Below are 23,284 nucleotides of genomic sequence, written 5' to 3' on the forward strand. Positions count from 1 at the left end.
GGTTGTTCTAGAATTAGCTGTGTAAACCAGGAGGGCCTAGAATTCATAGAGAGCCGCCTGCCTCTGCTTCCCAAGTGCTGGGATTAAAGGCGTGGACCACCACGCTGGAATCTATTGTAGGAGCTTCAAGATCCTAATAGAAATGTAGGTCAAACTTGTGGGCATCACTGCTTTTGGAAGGGTGTGGGAGTGTGCCGTGGAGACAAAACTTGTACCTCGCGTGGACCAAAACCAGTTCTTTCCAGCATGCACAAAACGTTTGCGGTGCTGAAATACTTTACTATCCAATCATATTTAGTTGTTTGTTTTGTTTTGTGAGACAGGGTTTCTCTGTGTAGCCCTGGCTGTCCTAGAATTCACTCTGTAGACCAGGCTGGCCTTGAACTCAGAAATCAAACAAGAGCTGGGATTAAAGATATGCGCCACCACTGCCTGGCCCATATTTAATTCTTAAGGTGTTCTTTTCTTTTCCTTTCTTTTCTTTTTTCTTCTCTTCTTTCTTTCTTTCTTCCTTTTTTTATTTTTGAGCATGTAGTGTGCTCTAGGTCTTGCTTCAATTACCAATTCTCTCCTCCTCCTGACTCAGCACACACAAATATACGAAAAATCTCACGTCAATTTTTCATTAAAATACCTTCCAGTTTTGGATATGACTTACAGGCATATTTTATTATCTTTTAAATGCTAACCATAATACTATTCCATCTTATTATCATACTCATTAAAAAAATAACTCGTTAAAAATAAAAGCAACATTGGTGGAAACCAGAGAGATGGCTTAGTGGTTAAGAGTGCCATTACTCTTTGAGAGGACCCAAGTTCGGTTCCCAGCACCCATGACTGGCAGCTTACTACTGCGATAACTCCAGCTCCACCTTCTTCTGGACTTCACATGAACCCATACTTGCCTGTGCACATAATCACAAAGATACATGCATATACACATAATTAAAATAATAGGATAAAACCTTGACTAAAAAGTGGTAAGAATAATAGCCATGAATCCTACCTGAGGATTTCGTCTGGACCATGCTAGACCATCTACAAATGCTGTGTCTCTACAGTTAGTAAAATCAGCTGGAATCACAACTAACCTGTGCATTTTAAGTTCCAGTGTTATTTTGAAACGTTTTTTAATTAAACAAGTCCATTTAATAACTACCTTTTTCATAAGTGCTTTTGGTAAATTTTACATCACATCACATAGCTGTTGTTTGCGGTTGTCGGCTTCACAAATGTTAGGATCCACGGAAAAGGTGAGTGTGACAGTTTTCTTCGCAACAGACACTGGGTTTTTATTAGTGTTGCAATAATAAGATTGGGCTCTAGGCGCCGCTGTTGACCAATCGGGAAATGGGAGGACAAAGCTATTGAGTACTTCTCCGGAACCTCTACCACACAAAGCCGAAAGGGATGGATACTCACACATCTTAATTCTGGAAGTAAAAACACCTCCGTTCGCTTTGGAATATGTTTTGGATGCGGGATACCTGGAACCTCATAGACACAAAAGCTGACTCAGAATAAATAAATAAAAAATAAACCGGCGCAAGACCCTTACGGAACAACGCTCACACCCAGCCATGGCGAATCAGTCTCAGCGCCTGGACCGCCGCGCGCTGATCCCGCTGTACACTTTCCTGGGGAACTTGCTGACCTTTGGGACAGGACAGATCCGATACTCGGTTCCAGAAGAGACAGATAAAGGCTTCTTCATAGGCAACATTTCCAAAGACCTGGGGCTGGAGCCCTGGGAGGTCGCAGAACGGAGAGTCCGCATCGTCTCCAGGGGACAATCGCAGCTTTTCTCTCTGAATCCGCGAGGCGGCAGCCTGGTCTCTGCAGGTAGGATCGACCGTGAAGAGCTATGTGATACGATGCCCTCCTGCTTGCTGAATTTGGAAATTCTCGTGGAGGAAACCCTGAAGATTTTCGGAGTTGAGGTGGAAGTGCTGGACATTAATGATAACGCTCCCAGCTTCCAGGAAGAGGAGGTAGAGATCAAAGTCAGCGAGCATACTAGTCCTGGGTCGCGATTTCCGCTTCCTAGCGCTAGGGATCCAGATGCAGGGATGAACTCCCTCCAGAGCTACCAACTCAGCCCAAGTAGTTATTTCTCCTTGCAGGTGAGAGGCGGGACTGATGGGAACAAGAATCCAGAGCTAGTGCTGGAGGAAGGTCTGGACCGGGAGAGAGAGGCATCTCACCACCTCCTCCTCACAGCCTTAGATGGGGGAGATCCCGTCCGCAAGGGCACGGTTCCCATTCGCGTGGTGGTCCTCGACGTAAATGACCATATCCCCAAATTTACGCAATCTGTGTATAGAGTGAGTATTCCTGAAAACCTCAGCTCTGGGACGCGGATGATCGTGGTAAATGCCACAGACCCAGATGAGGGGATCAACGGGGAAGTGATGTACTCTTTCCGGAAAAAGAAAAGCAAAGCTTCTGAAATATTTCAACTGAATTCTCAAACTGGAGAAGTTCTAGTCGGAAAGCCTCTGGATTTTGAAAAATACAGATTCTATGAGATGGAAATTCAAGGCCAGGATGGTGGAGGGCTGCTTAGCACCACCACGTTGCTGATCACAGTTGAGGATGTAAATGATAACGCTCCAGAAATAACTGTCACCTCTGCCAGTAACTCAGTGCAGGAAAATTCTCCTTCGGGCACAGTAATTGCTCTTCTAAACGTTCAAGATCAAGATTCTGGAGAAAACGGTCAGGTCTCTTGCTTCATTCCTAGTGGTCTTCCGTTTAAGTTAGAAAAGACGTATGGAAATTATTATAAATTGATAACAAATAGTGAACTGGACCGGGAGCAAGTGGAGAGCTACAATATTACATTGATCGCCAAAGATCAGGGCAGTCCACCATTATCTACAGAAACTTACCTCCTGCTCAAAGTGGCAGATGCCAACGACAACTGTCCAGTTTTCACTCGCTCCTCTTACTCGGCCTACATTCCTGAAAACAACCCCAGAGGCTCTTCCATCTTCTCGGTGACTGCCATTGATAGGGATAGCAGAGAAAATGCCCAGGTCACTTACTCTCTGGCTGAGTACACCATCCAGGGAACACCTCTGTCCTCTTACGTTTCTATCAACTCAGACACGGGTGTGCTGTATGCCCTACAATCCTTCGACTATGAGCAATTCCAGACCCTACAACTGGAAGTGACCGCTAGTGACAATGGCGACCCACCATTAAGCAGCAATATTTCCCTGACCCTTTTCGTGCTGGACCAGAATGACAACACTCCAGAGATTTTATACCCCTCTCTCCCTACTGATGGTTCCACTGGTGTGGAATTAGCACCTCGCTCCGCAGAGCCAGGTTATTTAGTGACCAAGGTGGTGGCTGTGGACAGAGACTCCGGGCAGAACGCCTGGCTGTCCTACCGCCTGCTCAAAGCCAGTGAGCCAGGACTCTTCTCTGTGGGACTGCACACGGGGGAGGTACGCACGGCCAGAGCCATGATGGACAAAGATGCTCTCAAACAGAGCCTCGTGGTAACTGTACAGGACCATGGCCAGCCTCCTCTCTCCGCCACTGTCAGGCTCACAGTGGCGGTGGCTGACAGCATTCCAGAGGTTCTGGAGGACTTGGTTAGTCTGGAGTCTCCCACCAACCCGGATGAGTCAGGCCTCACCCTCTACCTAGTGGTGGCCATCACTGCAGTCTCCTGCATCTTCCTCATCTTTGTCATGGTACTGCTGGCTCTCAGGCTTCGGCGCTGGCACTCATCACGTCTGCTCCAGGCTGCCAGCGGATTGGCTGGTGTGCCTCCTTCACACTTTGTGGGCGTGGACGGGATGCGCGCTTTCCTCCAGACCTATTCCCATGAAGTTTCGCTCACTGCAGACTCAAGGAAGAGTCACTTCATCTTCCCGCAGCCCAACTATGCAGACACGCTCATCAGCCAGGAGAGCTGTGGGAAAAGCGAGCCTCTCCTGGTAACTGAAGACTCAACTACAGTTTTAGGCAAATGTGAGCCGACAGATATTCAGGTGAGAGATAAATGTCCTTGTCTCCCAATTGTTCCTGTTTTGGCACAAGTCTTGAAGGGACTTTTGTTGAGCTGGGTATGAAAATTAGGCGTGGGTGAGTGAAATTAGTCCATATATATTAGAACACTACCCGTTGGTTTGTGTAACTTACATCAACAGATTAACATTTCTTTTCAGAAGAACTTTGTCAAAGTCAAGTTTTGGTACTTGCATCTTTTCTTTCGATTTTGAAGGGCTATATCGATTATCTTTGCTTGCTTTGTAGTGAGTTAGCTTCAATGTTTGTCTATCGTGATTGGTGGCTATCAATGCAAACTAATCATGATTCAATTTGATGATGCACAAACGGAATTTAATTTCAATTTCACAGCGTCTCTATAGTCTACCACAATTTGCTTCTAATATTTAAATTGAATTCAACTCTGTAGCAAGCCCTCTGCAGCTTTTCCTCATTTATCTACACTTGTAATGAGCTTTCATCGAAGCATGGATCAGTTCTGTTTTGCTTTTTGATGGCCAATGGAATAGTTGGATCCTGTTGACTATTTCAATTTTGTATCATTGCTTTATCCTATCAAAACTTGGCAAGGTTTCAGTGGGAAGAGAACATGCAGCACCATTTTTTTTTCTTATGCTTTCTATCCATCCCTACTGCGAACTCACTACATTGTTCTGAAGAATAACCAGACTGTTGAGTTGTTGTTGCTTCCTTTTATTCTTTTACTGTAATGTCCTGTAGAATGCTTTTTATTTTTCCTGTTTTTTCTTTTCTTTTCATGTTTTTTATTTTCCTTACCTTTTCTTTCTTTCTCTTTTTGTTTTTTGTTTGTTTGTTTTGTTTTGTTTTTTTGAGACAGGGTTTTTCTGTGTAGCCCTGGCTATCCTGGAACTCACTCTGTAGACCAGGCTGGCCTCGAACTCAGAAATCCATCTGTCTCTGCCTCCCAAGTGCTGGGATTAAAGGCATGCGCCACCACTGCCCGGCTCAAATGCTTTTTGATGTAACAAATTCATACTTGGAAATGATTTTTTTATCCCATGCTTCTCAATAAGTTTCAAATTCAAATGTGTTTATGTGATTTGTAAAAAGTTAGAGATTGGAGTGGGTTTTTGTGTTGTATAAGTGATTAATTTAAGGGCTTATATATAGGCCAGTGATCATGTGCTTAGCATGTGCATGACCCTTGGTGCAATCCTTAGCGCCCTTGGAGGGACAAAGACTGACTTTGCTTGTAGTCATCTGTTCCTGTAATAACCTTCTTCTTCTTCTTCTTCTTCTTCTTCTTCTTCTTCTTCTTCTTCTTCTTCTTCTTCTTCTTCTTCTTCTTCTTCTACAGAAATCTAGCAGCTTGGATACTTTTTTCTTTCCTTAGTTATTTTTGCACTACATTTATTTAAGCGTAGTCAATTGTTGTAATCAGAAAGAAAAAGCTTGCTATTGAAGCCTCAATACATATCCAATAGTGTGCATGTCACCTGAAGCAAAGACAAACAAGGAAGAGACTTATGAAGATTTGACCATAGGAATCACCTTCATAATCAAACTCCATATCCTTTTGTCACATCTAGAGATTTGGTTCAAATTACTTGTGCATTCATATTTCCTTTCAAATTAATGTTTCTCATTTAGGAGTTTGATCATAACATAATTCATTATTGATTTGGTGATTAGGAACATTTGTTTCAACTGCTGGGAAGAGAATTCTTCCTAACAAATGCCTAAGATTGTCCTGAAGCAAGAAATGTATTTGAGTGTTTTGTGTGGTGTTTATGAAATTCCAGACTTGGAAGAAAAAGAACTTTAAGGCTCTACACTTGAACTAGAATTAGATTATTCAAAGGACTATGAGGCATTTGATTGATAAGGAGAGGGTGGTCTGTATTTTTAAGCACAATCTAAACTAGTTGGAAGCTCTTGGACAAGCTCTTGAAGAAGAAAAAGAAAAGGTTGGCTCTGAAAGTTGATCCGCAAGTCATAGACAATTCAGTTAGGATGCAACATATCATTTAAATAAAAGGATAAAAAGAAAATTCTCTCCCATCTCATGTCATGAGATTCTTTAACAGTCCTTGTGATGGGTCTATATTACAACTGAAAATACTTTATGGCATTGACCATCTTTATTCCAAATGTTCCCTAAATCGTTTTTTGAGTGCCTCTCCTCTGCTAATTACGCATGCGTCCGATGATGTCTGGTGTCATTTCCCCACTGTCAAGTTTTCCTATACCGCGTGGTGGGGCTATTTTCCCACGTGATCTTGAAAAAAGACTCCTGATACTTCCAAGGTGTGTGTTTCCTTAGAAAAGACAAACTTTTTGATCTGTTGTCACTGGGTTAATAGTTATGCTACAGATCCCACCTCTGAGGAGCTTTTTTTCGGTAGCAACACTGGAAAACAGTCAAATTCTAAACTCAGAAATTCCTTTGCTCCCCATTTCTCAGCATAGCTGTATCCCTAATCCCAATGAGTCTGCGAAGGGTCTGGTTGCAATTTTATAAATGGCCTCTGGGCGCCGCTGCTGTCCAATTCGCTGCAAGAGCTGACTCCATGCTCTACGGGTTGAAATTCTGTACATTCCCTGAAGGCTTAAAGAGTAGGGGTACTTGAATTTTCTGCTTGGTAAATCAGATTAGGGACTGTGATATCCTCAAACGTGGAGCGTTTGGGTTTTCTTCCTGGTGGAAATAATTCGCGAAGCCTCTTCCCTTCACACTGGTGCGGGAAAAGGATGGAGCGCAGCAGCGTGAAGCTAGGGAGCAGGACCCTGTGGAGGCAAGTACTCTTTCCCTTCTTGATGCCTTTGTTCTGCTCAGGGCTCTCAGAGCAAGTCCGGTACTCTATTCCGGAAGAAATGGCCATGGGTTCAGTCGTGGGAAATCTCGCTGAGGACCTGGGGCTGCCTGTTCAGGACTTACTGACACGAAACCTTAGAGTTATTGCAGAGAAACTGTATCTTACTGTGAACCCAGAGAACGGGAACATAGTTGTGAGCGACAGAATAGATCGAGAGTTTCTCTGCTTCCAAAGCCCTCTGTGTGTCCTGCCCTTAGAGATTGTGGCAGAAAATCCCCTAAATGTTTTTCACATCAGCGTGGTGATAGAAGATATAAACGACAACCCTCCCCGTTTTCTCCAAAATAGTAGTGTTTTGCAAATCAATGAATTTGCGATTCCAGGCACTAGGTTTGGCCTGGAATCTGCCATAGATGCAGATGTAGGGCCGAACTCTCTCCAGAGTTACCAACTCAGTTTGAATGAGCACTTCTCTCTGGCGGTAAAGGACAAGACTGAAGGAAAGGATGCCCCAGAATTAGTGTTGGAGAAGCCTCTGGACAGGGAAAAGCAGAGCTCCCAGCTCTTGGTCCTGACAGCAGTTGATGGGGGAGAACCAGTCCTAACTGGCACTGCTCAGATTCAGATCGAAGTCACTGACGCCAATGATAACCCCCCAGTGTTCAGCCAGAGTACGTACAAAGTCAGTCTTAGAGAGAACGTGCCCGCCGGCACCTCTGTGCTAACAGTGATAGCCACTGACCAGGATGAGGGTGTCAATGCAGAAGTCACCTACTCCTTCAAATCACTAGGAGAAGATATTAGAGATAAGTTTATCCTAGATCATCAAAATGGAGAAATTAAATCCAAAGGCCCTATTGACTTTGAAACCAAGAGGACTTACACCATGAGCATAGAAGCCAAGGATGGTGGAGGTATGGCCTCAGAATGTAAAATTGTACTAGAAATTCTCGATGAGAACGACAATGTCCCAGAAGTGGTTTTTACTTCAGTGTCCAATTCTATAACCGAAGATGCAGAACCGGGGACAGTGGTGGCTCTGTTCAAAACGTATGATAGAGATTCAGAAGAAAATGGAAGAGTGAGTTGCTTCGTAAAAGAAAAGGTTCCTTTTAGGATTGAATCTTCTGCCAGCAATTACTATAAGCTTGTAACAGATGGGATCCTGGACCGGGAGCAGACTCCAGAGTACAATGTCACCATCATCGCCACTGATAAAGGCAAACCCCCTCTCTCTTCCAGCACAAGCATTACCCTGCATGTTGGGGATATCAATGACAATGCTCCAGTTTTCCACCAGGCCTCCTATTTGATCCAAGTGGCTGAGAACAACCCTCCTGGAGCTTCCATTGCTCAGGTCAGCGCCTTCGACCCAGATTTGGGATCCAATGGCTTCATCTCCTACTCCATCATAGCCAGCGACCTAGAACCTAAATCACTGTGGTCCTACGTGTCAGTGAACCAGGATAGTGGTGTGGTGTTCGCGCAGCGCGCCTTCGACCACGAGCAGCTGCGCTCCTTCCAGCTGACACTGCAGGCGCGCGACCACGGATCGCCCGCGCTCAGTGCCAACGTGAGCATGCGCGTGCTGGTGGGCGACCGCAACGACAACGCGCCACGCGTGCTGTATCCCACGCTTGAGCCCGACGGCTTTGCGCTCTTCGACACGGTGCCACGCGCTGCCGAGCCCGGATACCTAGTCACCAAGGTGGTGGCGGTGGACGCAGACTCAGGACACAATGCCTGGCTGTCTTACCACGTGCTGCAGGCCAGCGATCCCGGGCTCTTCAGCCTGGGGCTGCGCACTGGCGAGGTGCGCACAGCGCGTGCCCTGGGAGACAGGGACTCAGCGCGGCAGCGCCTTCTGGTCGCTGTGCGTGATGGTGGACAGCCACCGCTCTCGGCTACAGTCATGCTGCACCTTATCTTTGCTGACAGCCTGCAGGAGGTCCTGCCAGACCTCAGAGATGAACCTTTACCGTCTGACCCCCAGAGTGAGCTGCAGTTTTACCTGGTGGTGGCCTTGGCCTTGGTCTCAGTGCTCTTTCTTTTCGTTGTGATCCTGGCCATCGTCCTTCGCCTTCGACAGTCCCACAGTCCTGCTGTCTCAGACTGTTTTCAGTCGGGCCTCTGCTGTAAGACGAGACCAGGGGTTTCTCTCAACTACAGCGAGGGGACTCTTCCTTATTCCTACAATCTCTATGTTGCCTCCAATTGTCAAAAGACTTCTCACTTTCTTACCTTGACTCCAGAAATGGTCCCTTCGCGAGATCTTTGTATGGAAGCTTCTGTAGCAGTGAGTGTCACTGAGGAGAATAACAAGATAGTCTCGGATTCTGTTGCTTCTAACCACGTGAGTTTCAATTAGCCTTTCATTCGCAAGCTGTTCCGTTTTCAAAGTCTCTTGGAAATAATTTATTTTATATTTGTCTGTCTGTTTGTTGGTTTACTTATTTTTTTTATAATATATTTAGAGGCAGGGTTTCTGAACATAGCACTAGTTGTCCTAGAACTAATTGTAGACTGGGTTGACCGTGAACTCTTAGAGATCCTCCAGCCTCTGCCTCTACCACGACCAGCTTTAAAAAGAATATCTTAGAGCACATCATACCAACAGTCTCAGTTCTTTCCTGTCTTTACTCTATATGCCAGTATCTGCACCATTAGGCTTCTAGGACTTTGAAATATTTTATCTATGTACACCCAAACTCAGAACTTAGAAGTATTATGATGCACTGCCACTCAAGCAATTTAAATATCTCTCTCTCTCTCTCTCTCTCTCTCTCTCTCTGTGTGTGTGTGTGTGTGTGTGTGTGTGTGTACGCGCGCACACGCGTACCCATAAACAAGCACACATACACCATGTGGCAGTCAGAGGACAACCTTTGGGAGTAGGGTCTCTGTTTCTACTATGTGGGTCCCAGAAATGGAACTCAGATTCACTTAGGCTTGGCAGCAAACACCTTTACAGGCTGAGCCATCTCTCAGTGGTCCTACTCAAATACTTTAGTTGAGCTATACTTTTGTTCTGTGGTAGTTTCTTGGGAGATAAATATCTTGATCTTTAAACTGAGAAATAATATATACAAAAAGTTTTCAAATTATATGAAAATAATTTGATAGTAATATTCAGATATAGCAGGGGTTCTTTTAATCTCACTTTTATGTCTTACAAGCAAGTTTTCTTGGAATCTTATTTTATGGCTATCAGAAAGGGTAGCTCAATTAGAGTTTATACTTAAGCATTGCTGATAGCTAGAGTCCATTGTTCAGCAGCCATCACCAAAAAGTGCTTGCTCTCAAAGACAGTTTCTAGTCACATTAAATATTACAGGCAGTCATCTCCTAGAATCTTTTCTACATTTTTATGTGCTTCTAAATGTATGGCCAGTAGTTTTCAAAATTACTCAGAAGAAGAAAAAGTTCACAGTATTCCTCAGATTACTAATTTTCTTTTACTAAGTCTTTCTCAACACCAAATGTCCCTTTTGCAACACAATACATCTTATAATTGTAGAATCTCCAGTTCAAGTTAATGTAGGTCAGAATCTTTCCACTTACTCTAAAGGTGTCCATAATCTTCATTGATTGATTAGATTCACTAGAATCTAATAATATGTACTATAACAGTTCTCATGTTTGGTTTCCATATGATTTTGACAGTTTGTTTTTTTCAGTAATAAATTCCAACTTGTTACAATAGTTCTTCCCTTTAGGGATTTTCAAGAAATCTATTGAAATTTTTGTCTTACTGGAAAATATAGGAAAACACAAACAGCTACTGAAAATAATTCGAGGAAGTGAATTTGTGTGTGTGTGGGGGGGAATTATAGAATGCTCATTGAACTGCCTGGTACTGTTGAGTCTTCTGTATCCATCTCCATTTGAAGAACAGTAGATGGAGCTATTTAAGGTTTACAGCCCCAAAATCCTCTCCTGGAGTTCACAACTGTGCAGTAATTGGTTCAGACTCTGAGCGCCGCTGTTCACCACGGGGAAGGAAAAGCAGCGAAGCCCTGCTCGCTTTGCATGTGCCTAAAGCACAATGCGGACAGATTGAGACAAAACACCTCTAGCAGCAAACTGGCCTGGAGGAACTATTCCCACCTCCTAACTGTCGTGCTCCAAGGTTTCAAAGCGGATTCTGGTTTAAGTGGTCAAGGCGGAACTGGAAATAATCCTCAGTTGGCAATGATCCTCATGCAATGGCCAGAGGACTGCAAAGGGCTGGTCTTCCTGGGAGTCCTCCTCGGGATGCTGTGGAAAGCTGGATCCACCCAGATACGCTATTCGGTTCTGGAGGAACTGGAGAAAGGATCTAGGGTGGGCAACATCTCCAAGGACCTGGGGCTGGAGCCCCGCGAGCTGGCGGAGCGAGGGGTCCGCATCGTCTCCAGAGGTAGGGCTCAACTTCTCGCTCTAAACCCTCGAAGCGGCAGCTTGGTCACCGCGGGCAGGATAGACCGGGAGGAGCTGTGTATGGGGTCCATCAAGTGTCAGTTAAATCTAGAGATTCTGATGGAAGATATAGGGAAAATATACGGAGTAGAAATAGAAGTGAGGGACATTAACGACAACGCTCCCTACTTCCGTGAAAGTGAATTAGAAATAAAAATGAGCGAAAACGCCGCCGCTGGAATGAGGTTCCCTCTTCCCCATGCTTGGGATCCGGATATCGGAAAGAACTCTCTTCAGAGCTACCAGCTCAGCCCGAACGCTCACTTCTCGCTCGAGGTGCAGAACGGAGCTGATGGTAACAAGTACCCAGAATTGGTGCTGGAGAGCTCGCTGGATCGGGAGGAAAAGGCTGTTCACCTCCTAGTCCTCACCGCTTCCGACGCGGGAGACCCAGTTCGCACTGGCACGGCGCGCATCCGCGTGATGGTTGTGGATGTGAACGACAACGCTCCTGCGTTTGCTCGGTCCGAGTACCGCGTGAGCGTGCGGGAGAACGTGGCTGTGGGCACTCAGCTGCTGCTGGTCAACGCCACCGACCCGGACGAAGGCGCCAATGCGGAAGTGATCTATTCCTTCCGGTATGTGGACGACAAGGCAGCGAAAGTTTTCAAGCTAGACAGTAACTTGGGGACAATATCAACAATAGGGGAGTTGAATCATGAAGAATCGGGGTTCTATGAGATGGAGGTGCAAGCTACAGATAATGCAGGATATTCTGCACGGGCCAAAGTCCTGGTCACAGTTCTGGACGTGAACGACAATGCCCCTGAAGTAGCCATCACGTCCCTCACCAACTCTGTCCCAGAAAACTCTCCGCGAGGGACATTAATAGCCCTTTTAAACGTAAATGACCAAGATTCTGGGGAAAATGGACAGGTAATCTGTTCCATCCAAGAGAATCTGCCCTTTAAGTTAGAAAAATCTTATGGGAACTATTACAGTTTAGTCACAGATGCAGTCCTGGACCGAGAAGATGTTCCTAGTTACAACATCACGGTGACTGCCACTGACAGGGGAAGTCCGCCCCTGACAACCGAAACTCACCTCGCGCTGAACATAGCAGACACAAACGATAACCCGCCTGTTTTCCTTCAGGCCTCATACTGGGCCTACATCCCGGAGAATAACCCTAGAGGGGCCTCTATCGCATCCGTGACCGCCCACGACCCCGACAGTGACAAAAATGCCCAAGTCACTTACTCACTAGCTGAGGACACCCACCAGGGCGTGCCCCTTTCCTCTTACGTCTCCATCAACTCGGACACCGGTGTCCTGTACGCACTGCACTCTTTTGACTACGAGCAGTTCCCAGACCTACAGCTGCAAGTGATGGCGCATGACAGCGGGAACCCGCCGCTCAGCAGCAACGTGTCACTGAGCCTGTTCGTGCTGGATCAGAATGACAACGCCCCCGAAATCTTGTACCCCACTCTCCCTACCGACGGTTCTACTGGAGTGGAGCTAGCACCCCGCTCAGCAGAGCCTGGCTATCTGGTGACGAAGGTGGTGGCAGTGGACAGAGACTCAGGACAGAACGCCTGGCTGTCCTACCGTCTGCTAAAGGCCAGCGAGCCAGGGCTCTTCTCCGTGGGTCTGCACACGGGTGAGATAAGCACGGCTCGGGCCCTGATGGACAGAGATGCTCTCAAGCAGAACCTCGTGGTGTCTGTGCAGGACCACGGCCAGCCTCCTCTCTCCGCCACTGTCACGCTCACTGTGGCGATCGCGGACAGCATCCCCGACGTCCTGGCGGATCTAGACAATCTAGAATCTCCTTCCACCGCCGAAACCTCAGGGCTCACTCTCTATCTGGTGGTGGCCGTGGCGGCGGTCTCCACCGTCTTCCTGGTCTTTGTTCTGGTGCTGCTGGCGCTCAGGCTGCGGCGCTGGCACTCACTGCGCCTGCTCCGGGCTGCGGGACCCGGATTGGCTGACGTTACAGCCTCTCACTTTGTGGGCGTAGACGGAGTGCAAGCTTTCTTGCAGACCTATTCGCACGAGGTCTCGCTCACTGCAGGCTCCCGAAAGAGTCACTTGATTTTCCCGCAGCCCAACTATGCAGACACGCTCATCAGCCAGGAGAGCTGCGAGAAAACCGAGCCTCTTTTACCATCGGGTGATTCTGTATTTTCTAAAGACAATCATGCATTAAATCAGGTGAGTCTATTCTGAGCTTGGAGCAAACTATCATCCTAACATTCACGGGTATTTGGAACTGATAAAGCAGTTGTGAACACATCTGTATATACACTGCAGACACCAACAACAACTTAGTCACCTTGTTTGGTTTTAAAGATACATACTCGTGTTGTTATATGCAACTATTGCATAATATCGAAACAATTTCTAATTTACGTTACTCTGTACCCTATAATTTGATAACTTAGTTCTTCAAGATAATGCTTGTTCAACTTTTAATTCTTTTTGGCCATGAAGCATCTTTGTGTCGATTATGATTACCTCATACCACTTTATCTGTTAAGAATACTGGAGTTGTGTGTAACTTGGAGCTCAGCGCTTGCCTAGCATGCATGGAAAAGAGATCCTGGATTCAACCCCCAGTGAAGCCTTCATTGCATTTGAATCTGCTAGTAAATCCATACAATGTATTTAGTGTCCTTTAAATAATACTATTTCTGGTCACTAGGGATATATACATATGTTTTTTCTTGTATAAGTTATTTGTGCATGTGTCTGTTGTGTGTGCCCCTGTATCAGTGTAGTATATCCTACACAGAATGAGGGACCTTGGTACTCCTCTATCACTTTCTGCCTATTCCTTTGAGGTAAGGTTTTTCCCTGACCCCAGGAGGCCAGCAAGCCTTGGAAGTGCTCCTGTCCCTGATCTCTGTGGAGGGGGTTACAGTTTCTTCTGGGGGGGGGGGTTTACAGTTCCTTGTAGGACCCCCTACCCAGTTTCAAGGCAGCTGAGATCCAAGCTCCCAGTGCTTATGATTCCCAGCAGGTAGTGTAAACTCCTATGCATCTCTTCAGCTCTGCGCTTAGACTTTCTTGGTATAAGAAATTTCATGTTTTTAAACTGTTTGACTTCTAAGTATGATGAATTTTATTTCTTACACACTTGAAATTTTTCCCAGATATACAATCTGTGTTGCAATGAAGAAGGACTATAATAGTATTTTATCAGTTACACATTTCAGTAGTATAATACATATACAGTAATAAAGCCAAATATTTCTTCTACCCATTTTAAGCTGTACCAATGATATATAAAATATCCACAATTCACCACTGTAGCACAAATGAGTTATTTTTGCCATTTACATAGCAAAGAATTCCTTGAGGAAATATCTTTAAAATTCAAATGTTTTGAAAATATTTTTTGTTCTGAAGAAACTTTTCAGTAGTATATTTTCCCTTCACGACAATTTTCTTTCTACAAACAATTTTTTTTCTGGAAAGTGCAGGTCCTAAGTATTCGTTTTTACTATTTATGTGTTTTTGCTTTTTCTATTTATGTGTTGCCTGTATATTTTTAAAAAATCTTAATAATTAGAATCCAAATTTATAAAAGAGAGTAGTGATATTTAAAGAATGAAAGGTAATCAAAACAACTAAATAAAATGCCCCCCAAATAAAACAAGATTCAAATGTCACTTTATACATCTTGACAAGCAAGAGCAGAAGGAAAAGAAGAAGGAGGAGGAGGAAGAGGAGGAGGAGGAGGAAGAAGAGGAGGAGGAAGAAGAGGAGGAAGAGGAGGAGGAGGAGGAAGAAGAGGAGGAAGAGGAGGAAGAGGAGGAGGAGGAGGAGGAGGAGAAATAATTATGTTGTTCTACTTGTATGATTTTTTTAAAAGAAATATTTTAGCCAGTGCAGTACTAGAGACCTTTAATTCTAATTCCAGGTACCCAGGAGGCTCAGGCAGGCTGATAGGAAGTTCAAAGTCAATCTTAGTGAGACCACATCTCAAAACAAAAAGTCCAAAGTGTAGCCCAGTGCAAAATCTCTTGTCTTCTACATGCAAGGTAGCTTCAATCCATAGTACTGAATAAAAATAAATAAATAAATAAATAAATAAATAACACATACTTTTTATTCACATTAAGCTGTAGATACAATGTACTAAGTGCAGTATTCTGTAATTAATACTAAGAAAATTAAGGCAGTGCATCCTCGTTAGTGAAAATGTCATGCAATGCATCAGATCGGTGCTAAGAACAGCAGTCTGTTTTCTGTCAAGCCTCTTACTTGGCCTGCCTGGCTGAGGTTAGCCCTCTGCTCAAGCCAGAGCCTCTTATCCCAGTTTGGGTCCCAATGGCAATGTCTCCTACTGACCATCGACCAGAAGACCCTAGGTCCTATGTGTCAGTGAGTGCACAGAGAGTGGGAGTTCCTGAGCCTAGCTACCCAGTCCCCAAGGTGATGGTGGTGGATGCTGACTCCAAGCCTGCCTGACCTTCTGTTGATCAGGTGGAATTCAGTTTGTAGCCCAACAAGCCCAAGATATGTGGAGTATGTGTCTTTCTCACAAGGAGTTGCCAGCAGGCCACTGTGAGAGACTTTGTTGATGATGGAGAGCTGTCCCCCTTAACCACTTCTGTGACATACCCTGTCTTGGCTAACATCCTTGGTGAGCATTTTCATATCTCAGTGACCACTAGGTAAAATTGCATTCCAACTCCATCTTAATTTCTATCTGGTGATTGTCTCGGTCTGTATTTCTGTATCACCTTTCCTGGCTGTGCTGTTTGTGCTGGTTCTGAAGTGTTAAGGATGCCTTTCATTCCCCCGTTTTTTGGCCCCAGGTTTTAACTTCCGGGTGACTATTGATCTAAAATGCCACAGTCCTATCAGCAATCTGTAGCTCCTGTGAACTTAGGGACACTAGAAATTTCTTAAAAGCTCTGCTCCTCAAGACTCGATCAGGCAGGCAGATTTATGAGTTCAAGGCCAGCTTGGTATACAGAGTGAGTTCCAGGACAGCCAGGGTTACACAGAGAAACTCTGTCTTGGAAAAAAATAAAAAAGACATAATCGAAATCTCACTGAGGGACCCTGGGTGGGGGTGGGGTGACCGACATTCTGATTGCTGGGAAGCAGGTTCATCCCTGGGGCAGGAGCCTCTCAGTGAAGCCTAAGTTCAGTCAAATGCAGATTTTTCTCAGTATGGACTCTTTCCAGCAATCTCAGGGAAGAACAATTCTGGCAAAATGACAGAAAGCTTGTGGTGAGAAACTTGACATGGCAAGCATGCCGCAGCCAGGCATGATAGGAACAGATGGTTCATGGTGTTTTGGTTACATATTTTACACATTATATTTAGTAGCTTTACCTTGGCATTCAGATTGTGTTGGTGTTTATATGGGGCCAATTCTTAGTCAGTGAACCATGAAAGATCCATACTCAAAACCCATTTCTCATGATACGTGGTCTTTTCTATCTGAGAAAACTCTCACTGCACAAACACAGCCTGGAGCTGGAGAGATGATGGCTCAGCAGTTAAGGGCAGATACTGAACTTGCACATTCCCCTGCCCTCACATCTGCTGACTCACCGCCTAGGGGATCTGGCACCCTCTTTTGGCCTCTAAGAGTTCCTGCACTCACTGGCAATTACACAAACAAATGCACATAACTGAAGAAAAATATCAGGCTGATAAAGTTTGCCAAACATTTAAAGAAATTTAAGAATAAGCCTCATTCATGGAAGCTGGTAGACTCAAACTCTAAAAATTATCATCCCCTTGGCAAGTGTCTTCTAACAAATCCAGGTTGCTTTTCATGCTGAATCTTGTTTTTCGAAATGGATTACAAATCTGGCTGCTTTATACTTTCCTATTCATGTCTGTTGCAGTGTCCTCTGGTAAGATCTTCTCTTCCTGCTACCTGTTTGAGGCTTGTGGAATTAAAATAATGCAAATTGTTTAAGTGATGATGAGCCAGCAACATCACTTAAACAATCAGCCAACTTTAGTGCTGGCTATAGTCTGTTCCTTGAAATCAGGTGGATGTACGAATGGATCGTGGTGTGATCTTGGTAGTTCACTGAACTGGTACTTTACAAACTCTTAAAAATAACGGACTCAACACTTGCAAATAAACTCCCCTGTTATATATGTTACTACCTGTAAGTTGGAAAGATGTAAAGACATAACCTAAAATGTAATAGAAAGGGAGGGGGAAGAAGTAATTACCTATAAAGAACTAACCTAAGTAAAGTACATAAAATGCAAACTCTGGTTTTGGGGGACTTGGGTTATTTGTTTGTTTAAGTTTCAAGACAGGGCCTCTCGACATAGCCCTGGCTGTCCTGGAACTCACTATGTAGACCAGTCTGGCCTCAAACTCACAGTTCCTAAGTACTGGCAAAATGCAAACTCTGGAAAAGTATGAAAGGAGAATTCTGGTAAATCAAAAGTAAAATAATATTAGTAGTGAGATGTACAAAAACTTGTCTGATTACTGATCACAGGTTTCCTTACTGTCATGGATTCTAGAGTAGGTCTGTGTTGTGTTGATTCCATTATAAACTGTGACTTGGGTTTTGATCTCTAAAGAGAGTTAAATAAATCGAATAGTTTAGCATCTTTAACCTGAATGCTAATTCCTACCTGTGGGAATCTACTAAAGAATGGCAACCAAGAAAGAACAAACATACCAACAAGTATGTATGCCCTGAGGCCACTTAGCTTCTGTAACACTATGCTCTAGTGGTTTGTTTGTAAAGAGATTGAGTGAAAAGAGGTGTTAATTTAACAATTACTGCTCCACTTTTATTTACTCTATTTTAAACAGATTTTGCTTTTTACCATGCCTATAATTCCAATACTCAGGAGGCTGAGACAGGAGGATCATCATTAGTTTGAGGTTCTGGTAGTAAATTCCAGGCCAGCCTGGGCCACAGTGTGAAACTTCATCTCAACAAACAAAAAACAAAGCAAATCAATAAAATAGGCTTTTCCTTGTTGTATAAGATGTTATTCACTGAAGTAGGTTTCCTCTTCTGGAAACCTTTCCTAAAGTTTCCAGCAACACATATTGGTAATGTTCTTCTATTCCTGGTGAGTTGTTTTGGCACCGTTTGTTGAAAATTATTTCATTGATAAGTGTGACTACTTCCATTCATTGATCTATTTTTCTATTACCTTACCCATACTATATTTTCTGAATTATTATAGCTTTATAGTAAGTGTTAAAGTCAGGTAGGTAAGGTCTGCTGATATTTTTATTCCTTGCAAATATTATTTTAACAGTTCTTGGTCTTTTAGTTTGGTTGATTTTTTTGGGGTTTTTTTTGTTTGTTTGTTTGTTTTTTGTTTTTTTCCTGAGGCAGAGATTTTTTTGTATAGCCCTGGCTGTCCTGGAACTCACTCTGTGGACCAGGCTGGCCACGAACTCAGAAATCCACCTGCCCCTGCCTCCCAAGTGCTGGAATTAAAGGCATGCACCACCATGCCTAGCTACAGTTCTTGGTCTTATATTTCCAAATAATTAAAGTCATCTTATGAACTCCAAATGCAAAAGGCCTGCAGGGCTCTCTAATGGAATAGTACTGCGCCATATCTCTTCTGTGATGGTAGGAGACTTTAACAATACTGAGATTTGTTAATCCATGAACATGGTATATATTCCTGTTTAATTAAAACTTGTAAAATTATCTCAGCTTTATTTTATAACTTTTACTAATGAGGGCTTCTTAACTTTTTTAAGTGATTGATATTTTTTACCTGTGTACATGAGAGTTTGCATGTGTGTTTGTGCACCATGTGTGTGCCTGCCACCCATGGAGGTCAGAAAAGGACATTAGATCCCCTGTGACTGGAGTTACAGATGGTTGTAAGCCACTGTGTGGATGCTGGGAACCAAAGGAGCAAACCAAAGCCCCCTGAGGAACGTCCAGTGCTCTTAACTACTAAGCCATTTCTCCAGCATGTTTAGTTTTTATTTTTAAATAATATATTATAACATAAAAATTTGAACACAATATTGAGGGAGTTGTGTGATTGTTGATATATTCACATTGTAAGATATTCAAATCCAGTCAAATGTATCTATCTCCTCAAATATCCTTTCTTTCGGTAATTTCTCAGTAATCATTTCCTCTCTTGGCATTTCACTGAACTAACTAGTACTTTACAAACTCCTAAAAATTACAGACTTAACACTTGCAAATAAACTTCCCTGACATGCTATATAAGTATTTTACACAGAAACTTTCATCTTAGTAAAGAAATGGATACAACATAAGTACTCATCATCTGAGTCTCCTATCCACAGAAGAGATATGGCGCAGTACTATTCCATTAGAAAGCCCTGCAGGCTTTTTGCATTTGGAGTTCATAAGATGACTTTAATTATTTGGAAATATCTGTAAGTTGGAAAGATGTAAAGATATAACCTAAAATGTAATAGAAAGGGGGGGGTGGAGAAGTAGTTACCTTTATAGAACTAACCTAGGTAAAGTACATAAAATGCAAACTCAGTCCGTTCTTCTAGTTTTGAATACATTATATTATTGTTAGCTGTTGTTTCCCTATTGTAGAATAGTAGAACCGAACTTCTGACTGCTATCTCACTACAATTTAGTTATCATTGATCAGCCGTTCTCTGTCTTGCCCCCTCTCTTCCAAGTCTCTGGTAAATACAACCCCTACACCTTTTCGGAAGCAAAATCTCACTATTTGTCCCTGACTAGTCTGTAACTTGCTATGTAGACCAGGCTGGCCTCGAATCTCACTGAGATTTCTTTGCCTCTGTCACTCAGAGTGCTGGGATTAAAAGTGTGAGCCACCATGCCTGACACAATTCTGCTATTAACCCATGTAATACTGACTACTTTAGATACAGATATGAGTAAGACGATGTGGTGCTTGTCTTTTTCTCTATAGTCTATTTCACTTAACACAATTATTTCCAGATCCATCCATGCTGTCACAAATGACAAGATTTCGTCCTTTGTGTTTCAATAGCATAGGTATCTATCATCTATTTGTTATCCGTCAGATGATGAATACTTATGTTGTATCCATTTCTTTACTAAGACAAAAGGTTCTGTGTCTTAAATATCTTCCATTAAGCTGTCTAAATATGTGATTTTTTTATTACTATAATTGGTATTGTATTTTAATTTATATTCTTTTTTCTTGTTTCTAGTTTACAGAAAATTACCATTTTGTTGTTAAGGATATTTTAAGGTAGTCCAGGCTGCCCTTGAACTTGCTATGTAGCCCATCCAAGCTGGCTTTGAAGTGAGGAAGTTAGGATTCCTCTGCATCATCCTCTCGTGTTCAGGAGTTTAGGAGTTCCAGGCATGCAATCCTGTAATGCCTGGGAATACTGCACATACATTTTATATGCTTTGACAAGCAAGTAGTGCAGAGTGCTGTATCCTCATACTATACTATGTAAGCCTAAACTATCCCTGCACAAAGTTAGGCTTTGATCCCTGTAGTGTGCAGGCTGGAAGATCCCACCCAGAAGCAGTAAACCTTGGTGTCTGCACAAGTCTAACAGTAGATAGCTTATTAATTCATTTATATTATACATATTTATTGACTCCCAAACACTTGTCTCAAGTGACAAGGATGCAAGAAGGTAGACAACATGGTTCCTGAATCAGGTGCCATTCTTTTACAAGTACTTAACGTGTGATAAATGGCGTCAAGTAGAAATACACAAGCAGCAATCTTATCATGAAGCCAGACCTATTCTCAAGGTCAGAAAGGATCCTGGAGTGGCTTAGAGCGAGGTCTGAGGGCTTAGTAGGATGTATTGAGGCAACAAGGAGCACGAAGGGGCTGGAGAGATGGTTCAGCAGCTAAGAGCACTGACTGCTCTTCCAAAGGTCCTGAGTTTAAATCCCAGCAACCACATGGTGGCTCACAACCATCTGTAATGAGATCTGATGCCCTCTTCTGGTGTGTCTGAAGACAGCTACAGTGTACTTAGATATAATAATAAATAAATCTTTTTTTAAAAAAGGAGCATGAAAAAAAGAAATATCCAGGCAGAAGGACTAGCTATGTCAGGGTCCTAGAAGAGGTGTGAGACTTGCCCAGGAGAAGAGTTAGGGATACTGGACATGGGGCAGGAGGTGAGACCGACAGGCTAGACAGAGCCTTGTAAATCTTATCAAAGATTCTCAATTTGGTTTTAAGTTCTTTTGTATTTGGATGTTATTAAATAGTTTTAAAATAAGACAATGACAAAATATGATTCAAAACATGAAGGTGATTCTGCTTCTTGTGTGGACATGTGATCTGTAAGGGTCATAACTAGACACTGGGATGCTCATAGAGAACAACAGCCTTGTTACTAGTAAGAGATAGTGCTGGAGGGCGAGGGAGGTGGCTCAGGGGGAAAAGCCATAGCCAAACAAATGTGATGACCCAAGTTCAAATCCCAAAACTGACCTAAGAGGCTGGACTCAGTACTGTGCACCTGTAATCACTCCTGCAGTGGGACTGGAGGTCGAGAGAGGAGGATGGCCTGAAAGACTGAGGGTCAGCTAGCCTAGAGTACACAGTAGTCAAAACAAAAGGGATACCTGCCTAAACAAGACAGAAGGTGAGAAGAGACTTCCAAAAGTTGTCTTCTGATATTTATATGTGCAACACAATGCCCACACATGCGCATGCACACACACACACACACACACACACACACGCACCCAACACATGAAGTGATATGAAAAGGGATGTGCAAGGGACATAAAAATAAATAATAAATAAATGAGTGAGCGTGAGCTGAGTGCAATGGTGCACAGCTTTAATCCCAGCACTTGGGGGGCAGAAGCAGATGATCTGTGAGTTGCAGGCCAGCCTGGTCTACAGAGTGAGTTTCAGAATAGCCAGGGCTGCACAGAGAACTCTGTCTCAGATAAAGATTTCTTTTTTTAAAAAAAAAAAAAGAGTGGATTGGGAAAGTAGTGTTTAGAAAGTAGATTCAACAAAGCAATGCTGAACTCCAGAGAGTTGAAGTATGAATGTTGTAGTTATGAACTCCACAGGGCAGGAATTGTTTTGTGTATTACTATATTCTTCAGTGTCTGAAATGGTAGATCCTCAATAAAATATTTTTGGTTTGCCTTAGTCACTGTTCTGTAGTTGTGAGGAGATATATCCAAAATAACTTATAAGAGAAAATATTCAATTGAGGCTGGCTTACAGTTTCAGAGAGTCAGTACATGATCACTATGGCAGGGATACATCCTGATCTGCCAGAGCCAGTCGGCAGAGGGACACACTGGCCCCACTGTGGGCTTTTGAAATCTCAAAGCCCACCCCCAAAAGACACAATTCCTTCAACAAGGCCACACCTCCTCCAATGAGTCCACACCTCCCAATCCTTCCCAAACAATTCCACTAACTAGGAACCAAGCATTCAAATATATGAGCCTATGGGGCCATTCTCATTCAAGCATCTCATCAGATTTTCAAATTGAGCAACTAGATGGATAAAGATAGCATATACACAGACATCAAAGTCTAGAGAATGGATTTAAGAGCTATCAAGAGTATGTACAGGTTGAAATTCTGAGAAACAGCCAAGTGTAGATATTGTGTGATTGGACCTTTGGCCACCATTTCCTTAATTAGTGGTTTCTTCCATTGTGGTCATCTGTTCAGGTGGGTGGGTCCTCACAGGCTGAGTAAGGTAAGCTTTCTTGTATCCCTATGCTGGTATGTTTTGGGGGTTCCTGACCTATCCCAGATTAATTTTTCTTGTTGGTCTGTAAGACATAAGAGGCACCTGTAACTCTCAATACCCAACTGTGTCTCAGTAATAATGGCCACTTTTCAGTCTAGTCCTGGTGTCTTAGTCAGGGTTTCTATTTCTGCACAAACATCATGACCAAGAAGCAGTTGGGGAGGAAAGGGTTTATTCAGCTTACATTTCCACATTGCTATTCATCACTGAAAGAAGTCAGGACTGGAACTCAAGCAGGTCAGGGAGCAGGAGCTGATGCAGAGGCCATGGAGGGATCTTCTTTACTGGCTTGCTTCCACTGGCTTGCTCAGCCTGATCTCTTATAGAACCCAAGACTACCAGCCCAGA

At 43.5% G+C, this 23,284-nt stretch overlaps 1 protein-coding gene across 20 annotated transcripts in view; it reads left to right on the forward strand.

Moving 5' to 3' along the window:
* Positions 1 to 23,284, forward strand: part of LOC110333163 (protocadherin gamma-A4) — a 180,751-nt gene that overhangs the window by 93,506 nt on the left and 63,961 nt on the right. The window contains exon 1 of one of the 20 annotated variants that reach the window (XM_029546768.1): positions 825 to 4,010. The exons of 17 other annotated variants lie outside the window; for them this stretch is intronic. In XM_029546768.1, coding sequence (XP_029402628.1) covers positions 1,584 to 4,010 — 2,427 coding nt within the window. In that variant the 5' untranslated portion in view covers positions 825 to 1,583. Of the gene's footprint in view, positions 1 to 824; positions 4,011 to 6,331; positions 9,160 to 9,971; positions 13,422 to 23,284 lie in introns of those variants that run through there. 2 more of the 20 variants (XM_021214660.2, XM_021214638.2) reach the window with 2 other exon arrangements.

Source organism: Mus pahari, chromosome 15, assembly GCF_900095145.1.
Source record: "Mus pahari chromosome 15, PAHARI_EIJ_v1.1, whole genome shotgun sequence".
In the NCBI taxonomy this organism is placed as follows: Eukaryota; Metazoa; Chordata; class Mammalia; order Rodentia; family Muridae; genus Mus; species Mus pahari.